At 44.1% G+C, this 20,217-nt stretch overlaps 2 protein-coding genes across 2 annotated transcripts; one reads left to right on the top strand and one right to left on the bottom strand.

The window, feature by feature from the left end:
* Positions 1-9,761: 9,761 nt before the first annotated feature.
* Positions 9,762-12,170, top strand: LOC125588346 (meiosis-specific protein ASY2-like). The gene is made up of 4 exons (XM_048759653.1): positions 9,762-9,981; positions 10,054-10,188; positions 10,273-11,171; positions 11,256-12,170. The coding sequence occupies exons 1-4, from the start codon at positions 9,762-9,764 to the stop codon at positions 12,168-12,170; spliced, it is 2,169 nt and encodes a 722-aa protein (XP_048615610.1).
* A 3,182-nt stretch (positions 12,171-15,352) lies between these two features.
* On the bottom strand, positions 15,353-16,900 carry LOC125588347. Its single transcript, XM_048759654.1, has 2 exons — positions 15,844-16,900; positions 15,353-15,468 (listed from the first exon to the last, which is right to left on the bottom strand). The coding sequence occupies exons 1-2, from the start codon at positions 16,898-16,900 to the stop codon at positions 15,353-15,355; spliced, it is 1,173 nt and encodes a 390-aa protein (XP_048615611.1).
* Between the last annotated feature and the right edge of the window lie 3,317 nt (positions 16,901-20,217).

Below are 20,217 nucleotides of genomic sequence, written 5' to 3' on the forward strand. Positions count from 1 at the left end.
TCCGGGCTGTTCCTTTACTCCCTTGTGATCGCCTATTATAAAAAAAATATATATCGATTAAAAAAAGGAGTTTTGGTTTAAATCACTTCTGAAGAGAAATCCAGGGGGAGTGGTGGAAGAGAAACCCTGCTAGCTGAAGAGAAACTCAGCCTTAGGACAGTTAAGGCGGATCCATATCAAAAATCTCTTCATCTTTCTTTATCTTTTCTTTTTTCCACAAAAATTTGTTTTGGGTTTTGATTGCTGAATTTTGACTGTCTATCATCCTTTGAACCAGTGGAAAGAACTCTGAGTGATCACCTAAAAATCGTGAGCTAAACATTTTGAGAGTGTGAGGATTTTTATTTGCTAACTCTTTTGTTAAGTGTTTTCAGGATGTTTGGACTTCTCAAGAAATCAAAACCACAACAAGACGTTTACTTTCCTTTTAAAACCATGTTAGAAAAAGAGCAAATGATTTTTGGAAATAAGAAACAATTTTCTTCTAATGGGTTTGATTTTGTGCAGAAACAAAGAAACCAAAGGAAGAGACAAAACAGGTTCGATGATGATGAGAAGTGGGTCAGAAGTGGTGATCGTCCCTTCACCAAAGCCAAGAGAAGCAACCATGATGTGTTTGATCAGAATGAGCTTCAGATTTATGTCAGCTTGGAGAAGATGTTGCATAAGACAATTCATGCTATCAAACAACTCAAAAAGAAGGGAAACACCAACACTTCTACTGCACCAAAACATCAAAGTAATTTTTCTTCTCTTTCAAATTCTGATTTAAAAACTAATGTGTTGTCTTCTGATAGAAACAAAGCTGTGAAACCCACAAGCAAAGCTCATTCTACCAGGTGCTTCAAATGCCATAGGATCGGTCATTATGCTAATAAGTGTCAAAAGCAAAGACCGTTGGTGACTTTGGAGAATGAGAACGTTGAAACCGAGCCAGAAAAGGAAGACCCATTGCCAATTTTCGATGACTTCACATATGAGCCAATGGAGGGGCTAGATGAAGAACAAATTCGTGGTCATCAAGCCAACCAAGAAGAATCATCTTCCATTCAAAAAACGGACCGAACCCAAGGTGAGCATTGTGCTGATTATGGTTCTTTTGCTTATAATCCTTTTCCTTTTAATGTTTCAGATTTGAGGACAAATCTTTTTGAAACGGGAGGGAATGATGTGCCCCAGTTCGTGGATCAGTCTATTGGAGCCGACCAGCATGGAGATCAGGACATTCTGAACAATTTGACCGAGGTTCGTTCATCCGACCGTACCGATCAGACTGAACGAGCCGTCCCGCGTGCGTCCCGATTGGAGCTTCGGCTGGAACCACAACTAGATGACCGAACTGACCGTACCGGAGCTCGTCTTCCCGGACCAACTCGACATTCTAAGACCCACGGTCAAGCCAAAATTAGCTTGGGCCGTGAAGAAACCGAAGACGCACATGCATTCTCATCAATGATGTGCCGCAGTCCACAGATCAGTACATGGAACCAGCTCAACATGGAGTTCAAGACGTTCTGAACACTTCAACCGAGGTTCATGTTTTTCACCATACCGGACAGACTGACCGTGCAGTGTACTGGACCATCCCGCATACGTTCGGAAATGAGCTTTGGCTGGAACCATGGCTGGATGACCGATCTGACCATACTAGAGCTTGCCTTTCCCATCCAACTTCACATTTTATGACATATGGTTGAGCTAGAATCCACTTTGGACGAGCTGGACGAAGTGACACTTACTTGGGCGAGCTAGATGAGCTGAGTGAGCTAAATGACACTACTCTGGAGCTGGATGAGCTGAGTGAGCTAAGTGACACTAGATTGGAACTGAATGAGCTAACTAACACTGAAGATGGAGCTGGTTCAGCTGCTGGGCGAAATGAGCCTTTTCAGCCCAAAGAAAAGTTCATAAAAAGTTCATTATGGGATTGTTTCTTTCCAAATTCGACCAGCCCTTTCCTCAGTCCATTTCAAGCCAATTCTCATCAAGAATACCAAGAGGAAGTCAACAAATAAGTCCTGGTCGTGGCTATATCAAGAGGCAGTCCAAGTTTCAGTCAAAGACTTTATTTAGTCAAGTCTTTGTTTCTATTTTCTATGTCTTATTTTTAGCACATTCTTCTTTGGATTTCTACAACTTGTAATCCTATAAATAAGGTCTAAGAGGCACGAAATAATATAGATTGTTTTCCCCTTTTTATGAGTTTATCTCTTTGTTCTTTGTTTAGAACACCTCTTAGTTTCTTGGTGAGGTTATCTCCAAGTTTCGATCCTTCTTTTGTTGGACCGGTGCGTCACATCCGGCAACGATCGTAGTCTGGTAGTATCAAGAGGTCTTTTTGCAGCCTTTTGCGTCACCACTCATCCCATCCAGTTCTCCTTTGGAGTTCATATCCATTCCTTATCAATCCGGTCGAGTGTTCGTTTCTTAGGGTTCTTCAAGTGGTATCAGAGCCACTCTTCCGGTATTGTCTATTTCATTCATCTTTCTCATCTTCCATTTTCTTATAAACACTTCTTCTTCTACCTTTCTTAAATTCGGGTCTCTCATTACCATCCACTATATAAAAAAAAAGAGAGAAGAGAAAAAGAAAGATCTACCAAAAAAAAAAAGATTCAAAGTTTGATTTGTGGATTGGTGGTGGAAGAGAAAGCCTGCTGGCTGAGGAGAAATCCAGCCTTTGAGGTGGTTAAGGCAGATTCCAAAAAGCTAAATCTCTTATCTTTCTATCTTAAACACCTTTTGTTTGCTTGGATCTACCCATTCGGATTCCTTGATCTGTTCTCTTAGAACATTGAGAAGAAACTTGTGTAATTACCAAAAAATCTAAGAGAAACACTTGAGTGGGTGAGATTAAACACTTGAGAGTGTGAGGTTTTATTTCCTAACTTTTGTGTTGAGATTTTCAGGTTATGATGTTTGGTCTTCAAAGGAAAAGTAGCAAGGAGAAACCCCCACGACAAACTGTCTCTCAATTTCCATTTAATTACTCTTTGAATAATTTTTTATGAGTTTGTTAGTGTGCAGGAAAAGCCAAACCGAAGGTGCAAAGAGCAAATCAAAACGACCAGAGATGTGGCTGATCCCAAGAGGCGATTGCTTCAATTTGATGTCCAAGAGTTTTGTGATAACTTTGAGAAGGGAATGATGAAAGCCTTCAAGGACATCAGCAAGAACCAAAAGAAGATCACATCCACACGTGCACCTGTAGCTGAGCCATCCTTATTCATCAGCAAGAAATCCAAAGGTAAATCTGAAACCCATGTTGAGGAGTTGAAAGATTTTTCAGATTCTTTACCTATCTTTGATGAATATGATGAAGAACCAATTGAAAGCTTGATGATTTGTGAGAAAAACTGTGATCTTCCTTCTCTTGAATCTGAGTTTATGAATGATAATGAACATGCTATTGTAGAACTAACCGTTTTGCAACTGGAGCATCCGAGTAGTCTTGTTTTGTCTCCACAGGTTTTTGAGGAAGAACCACTGGACTATCCACATCAAAGACCACGACTTGACACTAGAAAACCCTTGGATGATGATACATATCCTATCTTTGATGAGGAGGACGAACCTGGTCCAGTCTTTGATGAGGAAGCAACAAGCATCACCTCCATCGTCATGGAGAGCCATCTTTGCTTTGATCCCAGCACAACTCATGCGCCTTTGTCTTCTGAACTTCAAGAGCACTGTGGGCAATCTAATTTGCTTAATTCTCACCCTGATATGTTTGTTAAGATCAGTTCTCTCGATGTGATTCGTTTTGGTCTTGAAAAGGTGAAAGATTTTTGAAAACATGATAAATTATTTTAAAGTGTTTAAACCTGATGAACTTCTTGATCAAATTTTTTTTCAAAATTGCAATGGCATCAATTCTGGAATTATCTTGAGTTTTGATCAGTTCTTAAAGCATAGCAAAGGCTTTGATCATTTTGAAAAGTCTCTTGAGATTGATTTGAAACAAACTGATTTCTGTGCTAGAAAATCTTTTGATTCGTTTGTTTTCAAAGGAAATGGCTTTGATCTGAGTTCTTATAGACATGCACTGATCAGTGGTGATTTCTTTACATCCTCTTTTGCCTTGAACGAATTCTTGATTAAAAGGTTGCTGGAACAGAAATCACTTAGAACTGAAACTGGGTTTTGTGATCTTGATTTTTGTGATTTTGTTTTGAAGTCTGATCTCTTGAGTTCTGAAACTGATAAAACTTGGCATTTTCTGAGATCATTTCGTGATAATTGTGTTGTTTTGAGTTTTGATGATATCTTGGTTTACAACAGTTTCTTTGACAAACGTCTTGAGCATTTGATAGATGTTTCTCAAACTGAACTTACTCTTTTGTGTTCAGATGTTGAGAAGGATATGCACGTTCTGAAATGACTAATATTTTTGCATGTCTTGATAAAATTCTGGTCTGTAATGTCTACTTTGATGAGCATCTTGAAAGGCTGAAATGTGTGCTACTTGTTCTTGGAAAAGAGATCTTGATTTTTGAATTGAACAAGTACTTGTCTTGCACATATGATCCTGGTCTTTTAGTTTCCGTTATGAGTGTGCAGAAAAAACAGGCTCAGCCTCAGAAAAGTGAAAGCATTGACCGTTCCCAACAGCCTGAGATTTAGAGATGCATTGTTGTCCAACCCGGCTACCTTGGAGATGCCAGCGACAGAGGTTCAGTACAAGGATAGTATCTCAACATTCAGAAGGTCTTTTATCTTGAATCCAATTTCCCTGTAAGACCAACTCACCAAGGATTCACTGAGGCTTGGAATCACATGAAAAGCTTCACGGAGGAAAACGTTATGAATTTTCCAAACCAGAGGTCCTTTAGTCCGTCTATCTGCGAGTACCAGATTTCTAAAGGAGATTCAGGCTCAAGAAAGAAGCGGCCTGAGCCAAAACCGATCATAGGATTCAATATGGTTCTCTCAGCATTGAATAAAGACTGAAATCAGGAGAAATGGCCATGTAATTATGAAGTTATGATCCATCCACCAAAACCGGCTATACCAAAGACAGCCCAGCCTTCATCAATTAGCCAAAAAACCAGAGGTACTTCCAAAACTTCTAAATGTATTTGTGCTGATGAATTTGTTAAGTGTCATAGCAGGAATCAGGTTACCATTGACGTGCCCATGGAGCTTAAGTGTTTTCTTCCTTCTTTTCATTTTGATGAATTGAAAGAAAACCCAACAAATGAGGCAACAAAGTGTTCACCACATGGAAAACCGTTGGAACTGGCGATCCTCGATGAACCAAAGATGATTCCTCAGCTAACCTCCTGTCCAAACCAAAAGCACTGTATGGATCATGGGTTGATTGTATCTGCTCATCATGAAAATATTTTGAATCCGAGAATTTCTAAGCAAAAACACATCTTTAATTGGTTGAAAAACATTTTTCTTAAACCTTTTCTTGAGTCGTTTCCAATGAGCTGTGCTTTGAAAGAAATTTGGTGTAGGAAAAAGCATGAACCAAAATTGCTTAGGCCAATGAATCAATTTGATTTCGTTCATGATAAAAATCTTTCAGATTTGGCACTGACTCATTCTTTTCCTAACATTTTCACACATTGGCCTAATTTTCAAATTGATAAACCAATTTTTGGCGATCAGTTTACTTGCTTGATGCTTTCCCACGTGCTTGATGATTATCCTAAGGGCTTGGATCCTGATTTTGATGTCTTAAGGATAGAGAAACCCTTTGATTATTTCTTTCGCAGATTTGATGTGGTTTCTCTAGTTGTTTTGAATGAACAAGATAAGCATGATCAGTTTCCAAGGAGAGCAAATAGGTGAACGCCTAAGGACTTGTGTTCGTGGAACATGGAACCGAACATTCTTGAGGGAAACGAGTTCAAACCTCCAAGGAAGTTTCTGTCCAAACTTTTCATTCACTGAATTTTTCATGAATTTTAAATCCTTTATATCTGATTTATTCCCTTTTGATACATGTACAATGGATTTGAGGACAATTCCTTTTGAAGACGGATGGAATGATGTGCCGCAGTCCACGGATCAGTACATGGAACCATCTCAGCATGGAGTTCACGACGTTCTGAACATTTCAACCGAGGTTCATGTTTTTCACCGTACTGGACAGACTAACCGTGCAGTGTACTGGATCGTCCCGCATACGTTCGGAAATGAGCTTTGGCTGGAACCATGGTCGGATGACCGATCTGACCATACTGGAGCTTGCCTTTCCCGTCCAACTTCATATTTTATGACATATGGTCGAGCTAGAATCCACTTTGGATGAGCTGGCCGAAATGACACTTACTTGGGCGAGCTAGATGAGCTGAGTGAGCTAAATGACACTACTTTGGAGCTGGATGATCTGAGTGAGCTAAGTGACACTAGATTGGAGCTGAATAAGCTAAGTAACACTGAAGATGGAGCTGGTTCAACTGCTGGGCGAAATGAGCCTTTTCAGCCCAAAGAAAAGTTCATAAAAAGTTCATTATGGGATTGTGTCTTTCCAAATTCGACCAGCCCTTTCCTCAGTCCATTTCAAGCCCATTCTCAACAAGAATACCAAGAGGGAGTCAACAAATAAGTCCTGGTCGTGACTATATCAAGATGCAGTCAAAGTTTTAGTCAAAGACTTTATTTAGTCAAGTCTTTGTTTCTATTTTCTATGTCTTGTTTTAAGCACATTATTCTTTGGATTTCTACAACTTGTAATCCTATAAATAAGGCATAAGAGCCACGAAATAATATAGATTGTTTTCCCCTTTTTATGAGTTTATCTCTTTGTTCTTTGTTTAGAACACCTCTTAGTTTCTTCGTGAGGTTATCTCCAAGTTTTGATCCTTCTTTTGTTGGACCGGTGCGTCACATCCGGCAACGATCGAAGTCTGGTAGTATCAAGATGTCTTTCCGCAGCCTTTGTGTCACCATTCATCCCATCCTGTTCTCCTTTGGAGTTCATATCCATTTCTTATCAATCCGGTCGAGTGTTCGTTCCTTAGGGTGTTCACTTTTAGTCCTGGCTTGCAGGACAATTCTGCTGCTGCGAGCCATAAACGGTGTCGCTCGTCAAAGCACGTCATGGAGGAGCCTTCTCATTCCAAGCAAAAACCAAAAGGTCGGAAGTTTGCTCTAAAGAGCGATGGTCCTTCATCTGTGGGTCAGGATGACCTTGTTTCGCTTGCTCGTCGTACGAGGTTCACGGGTTTTCGTCCTCCGTCTCTTGCTTCTCCTGAAGAGCAGGGAGCTTACGCTAAAGTGGTCGTCGCAAGCTCCAAGGTCAGTTTCGTTGGGCTATATGTGTTTCTGTTATAGGCGCCGAGATACTAACTCTGAGGTTTTCCCCTTTCCAGGTTATGGAAGCTTTCAATGAGTTCGCTGTGACGATGGAAGATCGCAAGCTTACTCTTCGCAATGAGAGTGAGGTGGAGAAGGGAAGAGTCGAGGTCCGGAGGCTTACAGAGGAGCTTCGGACGACCAAGGAGGAGGCTAGGACGAAAACTTGAGAAGCTATGATACTGAGGGACGAATGGCAGAGAGCCCGTCAGGAAAGGGCGGTTTTTGAGACCGAGGTCGCTGTTCTCAAGACCAAGGTCGTGGAGCTCGAAGCCGATCGTGACTGGGACATCCGCAGAGGTTCTCGCGCTGCTCGTCGCGAAATTGCCAGAGGCCTCCGAGAGTTCCTAACTTCTTAGGAGAAGAGATGGGTTGACAAGAAGAAGGAGATGTCTGCTGAGATTCAGCTCCATGAGGTGGTTGCCAATCTTGATCTTCTAAACGAGATCAAGGATGAAGGGCTGGTTATCGAGGATGAGATAGCTCGCCCGAAGGAGATGGAGAAGGACTGCGAGGCCGTTGCTAGTTTGGCCACCGTTCCGGATTGGTAGGTGGCGGGTCTCGACCTTCCTCAAGTTTCCGAAGATTCGGTTGTCAACAATGAAGCTGTGGATTTGTCTTCCGACGAAGGAGCTAGTTCTTGGGTGTTTTTTTTTTTGTTTCATGTTTCTTTTTTCTCGGATATAGACGATCTTTTTTGTTTTGTTTTCGATATCTTTTTTGTTTTTATCGGATAACTACTACTTTTTGGAATATGTGATCTTTTCATATTATTCTCCTTTCTTGTTGTAATCCTGTGGTGCCTTCACCCTTTATAAGGTCTTTTTTTACTTGGTATCGATTTCATATTTTGAGTGAGGTCTTTTCTTTTTCTTTTATTGATATGTCATCGAGAAGAGTGGGTCTTCGTGAGTCTGAGAGGATTCGAGGCCGAAATGGGAGTGTTGGCGTAGAACGAATTCGTTCTGGTGATGTGAGCGAGGCGCTTACGGAAGTCCTTCGCGAGGAGACCTGACTTCCTCATGCTCCCGTTAGAGGAGAAAAGGTGGTGGTTCGTACGAGCTCGAACAGTCTGAATGGCTCGGAAGGTCGAGACCACCCTTCGAAGAAGGCAAAAGTGACTGGTGCTGATCATCATCCTGGTGTCTAGGGTGATGGCGCCATTGCGAAACCGTTTCATTGGCAATTTTCTCATTCCAAGGATTGCCCGATTATGGAAGATCCAGATAGCATCGCTCATCTGGTTAGGCATTTTAAGCCAGCCGGGTGTCCGCTTCCTTCTCTTTGAAACATGACAGAGCGTGACGCCTACGTTAAGATGGTTGTTGCGCATGCTAAGGTTGGCTTTTTGATACTCGCAACATTGAGTCCTTAACTTGCTTGTATTCGTGCTGACCCATCATGTCCCACGCCTGGAGGCTAACAACGAGTTCGCGACGACTTTAGAGAGGCGTCCGGGAACTAAAGCTTGGTTTGAAGATGGCTCAAGATCGAGAGCGCGCTAACGCTGCTCAGCTGTCTGCTGCCGAAAAGCTTGGGAATCAGGCTGCTTCGCTCGAAGCTTGTTTGTGAGTTGTGAGTAACGAGAGGAAATCGGCCCTCGAGCAGGTTTTTTTTGGAGGCGAAGATCGAATCTTCTTCAAGTAAATTTGCTGATGATCTTCGTCACACAACTTATGATGCTAAAAAGGCTTTAGCTGACATCTATTTAGATGTGCTGATATCTCTGAAGGAGAAGTGGGAGAAGAAGAAGGCTTCAGCTGATTGTGAAGCTCGTCTTAAGGAGGTTATGGCTAATATAGATCTCCTAAAGGAGATTATGAATAATAACCTGTTGGCCTCGGATGAGTTGTTGCGTCTTCGATCGAAGGATGTCGAGCTTGGGTCCGAACTCGACGTGATGGCGGTGTCGGATTTTTCTGTTGGGAAATTGGATCTTCCTCAGATTTATGAGGATCTGCAAGAGGAGTTTTTTGCGAGGGTTCCTTCTGAGGTGAATGAACTGGGTGACGAGACGAAGATCGTGGGCGATCAGTTTGAGGATGGGGAATTTGACGCCGAGGAGTAGTTTCAGTGATTTGATTTTTTTTTTATTTTTTTTCCCTTCACGACTACATCCCAACTTATTGCGCCCTGCTTTCGTGGCTGGTCAAGATTGGGACGGTGTGGAGGAGACTAAGTCGACCCTGAGAAGCGTGAAGAGGGTTCTTCGGGCCCAGAACGCCACAGGCGTGACTTTCCTTATTCCTACGAAGGAGCAAAGACCTTGGTCTCGTCCGATCGGGTACCAAACAGTTTACGAATCTTATTTCCAGGACGACACTCGCTGTTGGTTCCCCATCCCGTGACTGATCACCGCGTACGTTAGGCGGCGAGATCTCGCGATTAGTCAGTTACTGAACGGCTCACTGCGACTAGCCGTCACTCTATCAGTTCTAGCGGAGGAGATCGACATGCCGATGAGCGTCAGGTCGTTCGAGGAGATGACCTCGATAACCGATATGAAGGACGCAACCTACTCGGTAAAGATGCGACCAAACTGCAACGTGTGCGCCGGTCATCCAAACAAAATGCAGAATTGGCAGCGCTCCTACTTCTTCGTTAAGTCCGACGACTCGGCTTTCGAGGAGCCTCCTCGAGAGGACTATCGGGTCCTATGGAACCGTTCTTGTGGTAGAATATCTTGTCGCGAGCTACGTCTAATTTTTTGATCCTAACGAAACTTTCTTTTTGTTGTGCTCGCAGTTGGCCATCCCACTTCTCCAATCTATCCTGAGGATTTCCTGAAGAGCGTTCGAGCCGTCGCTTTGCTTCAGATCTACCGTTGGTCCGAGATTACCGTCGAGAAGATTCGCGAGCTTAAGGACCGGATCGCTCGAAGTGCGTTCTCTCGCCGTCTCTGGTTACTCTTTCGATCACAAAGTTTATTTATCGCGTCCTGACCTTTCTGCCTTATGTTTTCAGGAGAGTGGAGATCTGACCTTCCGACCGTTCTTCCTATTCGCGCCAAGCGACTAGACATCCTCCCGAAAGACATCCAGAAGCAAGTTTCTGAAGCAAAGAGGATGGGAACTCTTCCCGATTTGAGCGCGATGTTAGCCGCCCAGCTGGGACTGGCTAGCGAGGAAGGACCCTCGGCGACGGTTCCTCGCACTGGTGAGGTTCCCCCTTCTGGCGCTAGAAGCGCGGGGAAGGGTAAGAAAAGGAAGAGGGGCGGCTCGGGAGTCGAGGGGAGCGCCGAGGAGGCGTGCGACGTTCCTCCTTCTGGCGAACCCCAGAAGAAAAAGAAGAAGAAGAAGAAGAGGACGAAGAAGCCTGTTGACGAGCAGTCGGAGAATCCCGAGGAGCCGACTGAGATTGAGGAGGGTGATGTTCAAGAAGAAGAACTTCAACCCGAAGAGGAGGCTTCTGAGGCTGAAATCTCGGGAGAACGGGACGACGCGGCCGGAGCTGGTGAAGGGAAGGAATCTGAAATTCCTCTTAACGTCGCCCGTCCAGACGGTTCTGAAGATGACAGCGGGGAGTCGCCGCTTTTGATCAGGAGACGCAACGACGAGGTCGGCGATGAGGGGCGATCTCTTATTCTGGCATCTTCTCGCGAGGGAACTCCGGTTTCCATTGGGGAAGGGGTCGCTCAGATCGGCACTTCTTCTCGCGGCTCCGCTATCTTGAGGAGGGTGCCCGGAGTCAACTTTCCAGACAAGGTTTCGTTTCACTATGAGGGACCGGCCCCTCTAGTGTATGTCCCCGAGAAGTGTGGAGAGTTCCTTCGCCAATTAAGGGGGAGGGCGAAACCTTTGCCCGCTGTGAAGGACCTCATTTTTGGGGGTGAATACGAGGAGGCCGCGAGGGCCAAGCTGCTGGTAAATGACTCGGTCCCTTCTCTTTTTTTTTTTTACTTCGTCCTTTAACTTTTTCTTACAATTTTCATCTCTTCGTTTGTTTAGGGGGATAGTGCGACGAACGTCGTGATCGATAAGTACGACACTGCCCTGAAGGGAGCTTTGGGCGAACTCGAGCTGGCTAAGAAGGAGCAGGCGGCGAAAGAGGAAGCTTCTGCTCGCCAGCTGAATGCAACGAGGGCTGACGTCGAGAGGCTTAATGTGATGGTTGCTCGCATCATCGCTCGGAGAGATGAGCTCAAAGCCGAGTTGGAGGTATCTCGGGGAGTCGTTTGTGAGCTCGAGCGGAAGAACGCCGAACTTGAGAGCGAGAAGGTTTCGCTCGCTGAGTCTCATGAAAGAGAGATGAGGCGCCTCAGAGATTCCAGGATCCTGGAAGTGACGAGGGAAAGAGGAAGAGTTGAGGCCGAGATGGCCGCAAAAGCTAATCGTCGCTTCGCTAGGATTCGCTCCCGAGAAGAGCGACGAGGTCCCTATGAGGAGGCCCGGTTTCTTCATAGCCAAGCCTTCGGAACCAGGAAATGCCTCGAGGCTTTGAGGAGGGCTGGGAGCGACATCTCGCAAGCTACTATCGAGATATTCGCCGAGCAAGAGAAGAAATACGAGGAGGAAGCCGAGAAGCTTAGGGTGGGCGAGATACCCGAGGGAGATCTCACACTTTCTCCTCTCGTATTGGACTCTCAGTTTGTGGATGCTCGAATCTTGGCGAGTCTCGATCCATATGGGTCCAACGCCGGCTTGATCGATCCGGAGACTGCAGCGAGTCTTCACGTTCCGCCTACTCATCCGACTGAAGAACGGCGCGAAGACCCGGCGCCTCTTCTTGAAGGTCCTTTGGCTGATCCAGAGGTCGTCCCGAGACCAGATGAAGCGCATGTTTCTCTGGCTGCTCGTGAGTCGAGCGTCAGGGCTTCGGAGCTCTCCGTCCTCAACGATCGCGAGAGTGATCGGGAAGCTTAGTCTTTTTTGTTCGTTTTTTCTTTTGAGTCTCGTAGGACTTGTGTTGTTGCCTTTAGATTTTTGCCTTTCGAGGCTTCTACTTTGTTGTTTTTCTTCTGTTTTGTTCCAACTCATCGAATTTGTATTAACTGTTTTCTTTTAATTGTACTTGTCTATCAAATGCATGATTTCTCAAGATTCGAAGTGACTGTTTGCTTGGTATAAACGTTATTCGAGATATCGAATCGTCGTAGTGTTTAGCTCGTCATGGCTTTGTCTCGGTCGATTTCTTTGACTCGCGATCGTTCGTCATTTGAGTTTCGTTGTTAATTATGAGTTTTCAACGTTGACGGTTCCAAATCGACCCTAAAGTAATTTTCAAGCGTTCGGTGGGCCAAATCTTACTTAGTAAATTACAGGGTGAGTTGGAGTCATTGTCTCGTCCGTGTTGGTTTAAATCGCAACACAGTCGACTCCCGTGAACACGTGTCTGACCAGGACATATCCAACGTGGGATGCGAGTACCAATACGCTTGTTCGAGAAGTCGGGGCATGCTCGTGTCGGCATCGCTTAAGTGATCGTCTGCTTCGGAGATCGATTCCTCGGGGAGGAGGTTTTTTTTTTTTAATTTCGGCTGGACCCCTTTTTCTTTTGGGCTGCCTACATATCCCTTTGTGGGAATCAAGCCATTCGTAGTTCTTAGATTGCGAGTAAAAGTGGCTTTTGAGGCGCATTTACTCGGTTTTTTTTTTTTTTTATATAGCGAGAGAATGTGACCGTTGGTCGTTCTTTCCCTCCCCTTTTTTTTTTTTTTTTTTTAGAGAGACCGAGTAAAAGTGGCCTTAGTGGCGCATTTACTCGGTAAAGTGTTCGTCTTGACTAAGGATGGAAGAGGCGGAGATGTTTGGAGTTCCAAGCTCTCGGTACTGCTTCGCCTGTTGAAGTCTCGAGGCGGTATACTCCTGGTTTGATGACTTCGACTATCTTGTATGGTCCTTCCCAGTTGGCTCCAAGCTTGCCGGCTTTCCACTCCTTAGTATTTTCGAAGACCTTTCTTAAAACAAGATTGCCCATTTCGAGGGGACGTGACTTAACCTTTTGGTTGTAATAGCTCTCGATTTGATGCTGGTAATTTTGGATACGGAGTAGTGCTTGGTCGCGCTTTTCCTCGATGTCGTCGAGTGCGTCGAGCAGCATGTCACGGTTGAGTTCGACGTTTTGTGGCATTCGTGATCGGCGCAAACTCGTCACATTCACTTCTGCAGGAGCCATTGCCTCGACGCCGTAGGCCTTTGAGAAGGGTGTAGCCTTTGTCGCTCCGCGAGGAGTTGTTCTGTGGGACCACAGGACACCATATAGTTCATCTGCCCAGCAACCCTTCTTTAAGTCGAGTCGTTTCTTCAGACCGTTGATGATGGTCTTGTTCGTCGACTCAGCTTGGCCGTTACTCTGCGGGTTTTTCGGGGTCGACATGTTGAGTCGAATTTGCCATCTGTCGCAGAATCCCTTGAAATGATGCGAGATGAATTGTGAACCATTGTCTGTGATGATCTCGTATGGGAGCCCGTGTCGGCAGATTATGTTCTTCCAGACAAAGTTTTGCACCTCCTTGTCGGTGATGCTGGCATAGGCTTCGGCTTCGACCCACTTGGTGAAGTAGTCTGTGAGGATCAGGATGAACTTCTTTTGGCGAGATGCCGGCATCGGTCCGATGATGTCCATTCCCCATCGTATGAATGGTTATGGAGCAGTTAGGGTATGAAGGAACTGCGTTGGGCTGTGTAAGGTGGGAGCATGACGCTGGCATTTGTCGCACTTGCGCACGTATCTCTCGCAGTCGGCGTTCATGGTTGGCCAGTAGAATCCGAGATTCTTCACTTTTAATGCAAGAGTTCGTCCGCCCGAGTGATTGCCTGCTGCTCCTTCATGTGTTTCGGCCATGACTAGTCTCGTTTCTTCGCCGGAGATACATTTGAGTAGCACCTTCGTCGCGGTCCATCGGTGTAGTTCCTCGTCCATGACAACGTAGTGTGCACTACGTCGCTTCAGTCGCCGCGCGTCCCATTTCTTGGTAGGCAATAAACCTTCAGCGAGATAATCGATGAGTTCCTTGCGCCAATCTGTTGGCTGATCATCCTGCGAAGGAGGTTCTGCTTCGTCGATGTCCATCGCTTCGCTAATCGCTGCTGCGATTGCAGTCTGTTCCGCCTTCGTGTCGATGCTCGGTTTCTCGATTTTATGGATTGGGATTGTCCTCTTGACTTGATCGTGTAGCTTGCTTCCTAGAGCAGCGAGGGCGTCGGCACAGACATTTTCTCCGCAAGGAACCTTCGTGAGTTCGAAGAACTCGAAGTCTCGCGTGAGGTTTTGGACGAGTTTGAGGTAGGCGTCCATCCTTTCATTGCGGACGTCGTAATCGCTGAGGTACTGGCTTACGACAAGTTGAAAGTCGCAGTAAGCACTGATTCTTTTGGCCTTCACTGCCTTGGCGAGACGGAGCCCTACGATGAGGGACTCATATTCAGCTTCTTTGTTTGACGCCGCAAAACCAAAACTGAATGACTGCCGGATGAGTTCTCCTGTTGGTGATTGCAGTTGCACTCCTGCCCCCGACCCTTTACTCGTGGATGAACCGTCGACGTGGAGGATCCAGTTTAAACTTGGTAGGATGAGGTCTTGCTCCAGCTCTGGTGTTAACTCGATCAAGAAGTCTGCAAGGACCTGTGACTTTTCTGCTTTGCGATTCTTGTACACGATGTCGTGTTCGCTCAGCTCCATCGCCCATTTAGTCAACCGTCCTGACTGGTTAGTATTCTGCATAACCGTTCAGAGTGGTTGGTTGGAGAGTACTTCAATCATGTGCGACTGAAATAGGGTCGCAGTTTCCTGGCCGAGGTGACGACAGCTAAGGCCATCTTTTCGAGTGTTGGGTATCTCGTCTCCGGCTCGGTCATTCTTTTACTTGTGTAAAAGATTTGTTTCTGTTCTCCCCGATCTTCTCAAATGAGCACGCTGCTGACAGCGGAGGATGTGACGGCTATGTAGAGAGACAATGTGTCGACGGCTTCTGGCTTTGATAGTACTGGGGGGTTGTGAGGTAGTGCTTGAGTTGATTGAACGCCTCTTCGCACTTTTCGTCCCAGACGAACCTCTTGTTGCCCCTTAGTAGCTCGTAGAAGGGAAGACACTTATCGGTTGATCGCTAGATGAACCTGTTGAGAGCTGCTATGCGTCCGGTTAATCGCTGTACTTCGCGGCTGTTCTTTGGGCTTGGAAGATCGAGGATCGCCGAGATCTGCTTGGGGTTAGCCTCGATTCCTCGTTGAGTGACAATATAGCCGAGGAATTCTCCCGAAGTGACACCGAAGGTACACTTGGCCGGGTTGAGCTTCATCCCGTAGTCATTCAAGATCTTGAAGCAGTCGCGTAAGTTGTTTAGGTGATCGTCGGCCTTGAGCGATTTGACTAACATGTCGTCGATGTACACTTCCATGGTGTTGCCTAGCTGATCAGCGAACATTCGGTTGACGAGTCGCTGATAAGTCGCGCCGGCGTTCTTTAGCCCGAAGGGCATCACCTTGTAGCAGTAGGTCCCTATGTCGGTGATGAATGCCGTCTTCTCGCGATCGTCGGGATGCATCAAGATCTGGTTGTATCCCGAGAAAGCGTCCATGAAGGTTAGGAGTTTGTTACCAGCAGTTGATTCGACGAGACGATCGATATGAGGGAGTGGGTAACTGTCCTTTGGGCACGCCTTGTTGATGTCCGTAAAGTCGACGCATATGCGCCATTTGCCGTTTTTCTTTTTGACGACAACCGGGTTAGCCAACCATTTGGGGTATCGGACTTCGGTTATGAAACCCGCGTCGAGGAGCCTGTCGACTTCTTCGTTTATGGCTTTAGATCGTTCTGGACCGAGTTTACGTCGCTTCTGTCGGATGGGTTTGAACGTCGGGTCGATGTGCAGTTCATGAGAGGTAACTGCGGGGTCGATACCCTTCATGTCGGAAGTCTTCCAGGCGAACGTCGAGGCGTTGTCTTTGATGAAAGAGATGATCCTTGAACATACGTCGTCGGACAGGTAGACGCCAACTCGGATGATTTTCGTCGGGTCGGATTCATCAATTGCGACTTCGCGAACTTCCTCCTTCTGAGGGTATATCTTGTTGAGTGGTTTACTGACGGAGTTGACAAGGGAAGCTTGTTGCTGCATCTTTACAGTTGCGATCAGTAGTTCTCTCGCGGCTTGTTGATCTCCCCGAATCGTCTGAGTTTTGCCGTCTTTTCCGGGAAATTTGATGCATTGATGATAAGTCGAAGGGACGGCTTTCATGGAATGCAGCCATGGTGTTCCGAGTATGGCATTATAGGGTGCTTTGGCGCGGATGACGGAGAACTTGATGGTGCGGGTTATACCACCTGCGTAAACTGGAAGGCGGATTGTCCCGATCATTTGCTCTGAGGCTCCGTTGAAGCCGGTGAGCGTGCGAGAGGAAGGCTTCATATCCCTTAAATCAATTCCCATTTTGTCGAGTGTGTCGCGAAAGATGAGATCGACTGAGCTGTCGGTATCAATAAGGACTTTTACGACCAGACATTCGCCGATGTGGACGCCCTTGGTGTCTAGTGCCGAAAAAGTGATCTGGTGATCATTTTCGACTGGAGAAGGCCACTTCTGAGAGGTGGTTGCTTGACGTTTGTAATCTTTGACGGCTCGAACCGAGTCACCGCAAGGTGGTGATCCGCCCATTATGACACTAATGTGCGGGGCTCGGGTAGCTCGCATTGATTCGAGTTGCTTCCACAAATCGTCAGTTGTGTTCTCGAATGTAGGAATTTCTGCGGGCTATTTCTTTTTTGACTCGAGACGTCGTCGCAGATCGGACCCTTTCGAACGGTTGAGTTGGATTCGCAGGTCGTCGGCCTTCGAATTGAGCTGGTCACGAAGGTCGCCAGTTTGACCGACTCTCCGAGCGTTGCATTTTGAGATGGTCAAATCCATCCTCTACAGTTACCCGTATGTGTCCCCATTAATGAAGAAAAAGATACAAAGCTTGATTGAAGCTTTAGTGGAGGAAGAAGAAGAGAAGAAGATATCGAAGGGTATATCTATTTTTTAATAATTTTTGGTATAGTAAAATTATTAAAAGTTTTGTAAAACCAGGTCAGGTTCACGTATGGTTAATTTTGTAAAATGGTTTAATTTTGGCATGGTTTAGCTAATAAACCAGGAATTGATGATAAACCAAATAAATTAAAATTCATGGATAAATAGGTCTTAGGCTTTTAATTCGGGATATATAGAATGTAGCAATAGTTTTGGGAGATTTTTTTTTTTTTATCAGCAACAAACAAACTCATATAGAATATGTAAACCAAACTGGTAGCTCTGCATCCATATGGACAACAAAAGAGGGTTGATTTCTTGCACTGCGAGCTAGACTGTCCGCCCTTGAATTATGCGTCATTGGTATATGGAGAAGCTCTGAGCTGTGGAAACTGCTTTTCAGGACCTTGATATCTTCCAGATAACTTGCAAATGCGGGCTATTCATTATGTTCAGAAACCATCTTTACCAACTGAGAACAATCCGTCGCAAAAGTAACAGTAAACAGTCTTAGATTCCTCATGCATTCCATTCCCCAAATGAGCGTCTCTATCTCCGAATGAAGGGGGTGATTGACTCACTCTAGTATTCCTCGCTCCCATTAAACCATCAAAACCTTCCAAAGTACTGTACTACCCTTGTCCCGAGTATCTATCATTTTGTTTCCATGATCCATCCGTATAGCACCATCTACCAGGAATAGTTGGTACTGTCACATTCACTACCGATCGTGCATGATCAGTTCTCTGTGTATGAGCAATTTGCGCCTCGGCCCAGAGCACCGACTCTGTTTCTGCCAACTTGAGGGTATCTCGGGGGTCAATATCCAAATTGCTAAATACCTTATTGTTCCTTCCTTTCCATATATACCATAGAATCCATGCAAAATAGTGATCTTCCATTACTGGAGAGACTCTCCAAAATAAATGGTCCATATTTGCTAAAAGTGATTGAAGAGGAAAAATAACTGGATTTGACGGGATCCGTGAAAGCGCCCAGACCTGAATTGCCGGTGGGCATTCAAAGAATACATGAATTATGGATTCTTCAGGTGCTCTACATCGTGCACAAATCATGTCCCCTTGGATTCCTCGTGATCGTAGAATTTTCTTTACCGCTATGCAACATGTTACCAGTTGCCAAAGAAAATGTTTTACCTTAGGGGAACATCGCACTTTCCAGCAGTGTGCTTTCAATAACGAAACTGAAGGATCATACTCTGGTAGCGTCCTCTCTTTATCTGGATACACTCGCTCCATCTTATAACCTGATTTAACTGTGTATCTCACATTATTTGTAAAATGTCATCCATCTCGATCTGCTGTCCGAATTCGGCTTAAAGGTATACTTTCAAAAATTTGCACATCTTGCGGGTCCACCAAAGTCCTAATAACCTGTGAACTCCATGTTCTTGATGTTTCATCAATAAGAAAATCCACTGTAAGATCCAGGTAAAGGTTATGTTGATTTTTGTTTGCTGGTCTCGGGTGAGTGGATGGGAGCCAAGGATCATTCCATACTGAAATAGATGATCTTGATCCCATCTTTTTGATTAGTCATGTGCTAACCAGAGATCAAAGCTGAGATAATACTGCGCTAGCCATAAGATGACGAGTAAGATCTAATTGGTTCCAGGGGTGATGCATTCCTGAAATATCGTCCTTTGAACACTCGGGCAAATAAAGTGTTCGATTTCTCAATTAATCTCCATAATTGTTTCCCAAGCATAGCCGTGTTGAAATCTGTGAGGTCTTTAAAACCCAACCCTCCTTCATCCATAGGCGCACAGAGTTTATCCCATGATTTCCAATGCATTCCTCTAGTGTTATCCCCTGGACTCCACCAAAACTGTGCTACTGCGCTTGTCAGTTTTTTCATCACCGTTTTCGGAATCTGGAAACAGCCCATTACATGGTTTGGTAGAGCTGTTACAACTGATTTTATAATCACCTCTTTACCCCCTTTAGTGAAAAACTTGAAAATTCATCCATTGACTCTATTATTCAATCTCTCTTGAACAAAACCAAAATCTTGTATCTTTGAACCTCCGAAACTCTCAGGTATTCTTAGATATGATCCCACACCACCTAAGTTCTGTATTTTGGGAAATATTTGGTGTTATATGATAGTTCTCGCGGGGAAATAGCTCAGACAATCTCGTAATCAAAAATATTCTTCGCCCAGAGAACTCAAAGGTACAATAAATAATATATACTAGACTTTCACGTCCGTGCGGATAATATCTTTGATATTGTTGCAAAAGTTTTAAATATATGATTTACATTTTAGTGTTTTATAATGTGTAATTCTATAATCTTATTGGTTAGGTTTCTTATTTGACATTATTAATATATAATGATTTGTTTTATACATTTTACTTTGTTATTAATTGTTATTACATACTAATATATTTTTGAGTTTGGTACAATAAATTCATAATATGAAGTAACCGAATAGAAAAACACTTTGAGAATATTTTTTTTTTAAATTTCTACAGTTTGAATAAAATTTGAAAGTTTATTTAGCTACACTATATAAATGATATTTGTTTAGAATAATTTATTCCATGTTGTGTGTAAAAATATACTTTAGCATCTATCATTTAGTATATTGTATGATTTATAAGTAAATAAATTTTTCAGTTTAAGTAATTTAGCCATACTATTTTATTAGATATTATGCATAGATCATCTTTCACATTATTTTAGTGTATTTTACCTACATATGATATTTTTGAATGTTATGATATTAATTTGTTTTGTTATTAACTTCGTTTTTCAAAATATTATACCACTATAATTTTTACAACATTATTTTTATCGTGCTGCAATTAAAAAATACTTTATCATCTATTATTTTATGTTTTGTAAAATTTTGAATATTATCATTTGAGTTTTAAATATTTATTTTCAAAATTGTATATTTGGTCAAGAGAAATTTGAAAATTAATACATAATTTT

The sequence above is a fragment of the Brassica napus genome, chromosome C6 (genome assembly GCF_020379485.1).
Source record: "Brassica napus cultivar Da-Ae chromosome C6, Da-Ae, whole genome shotgun sequence".
NCBI classification, from domain to species: Eukaryota; Viridiplantae; Streptophyta; class Magnoliopsida; order Brassicales; family Brassicaceae; genus Brassica; species Brassica napus.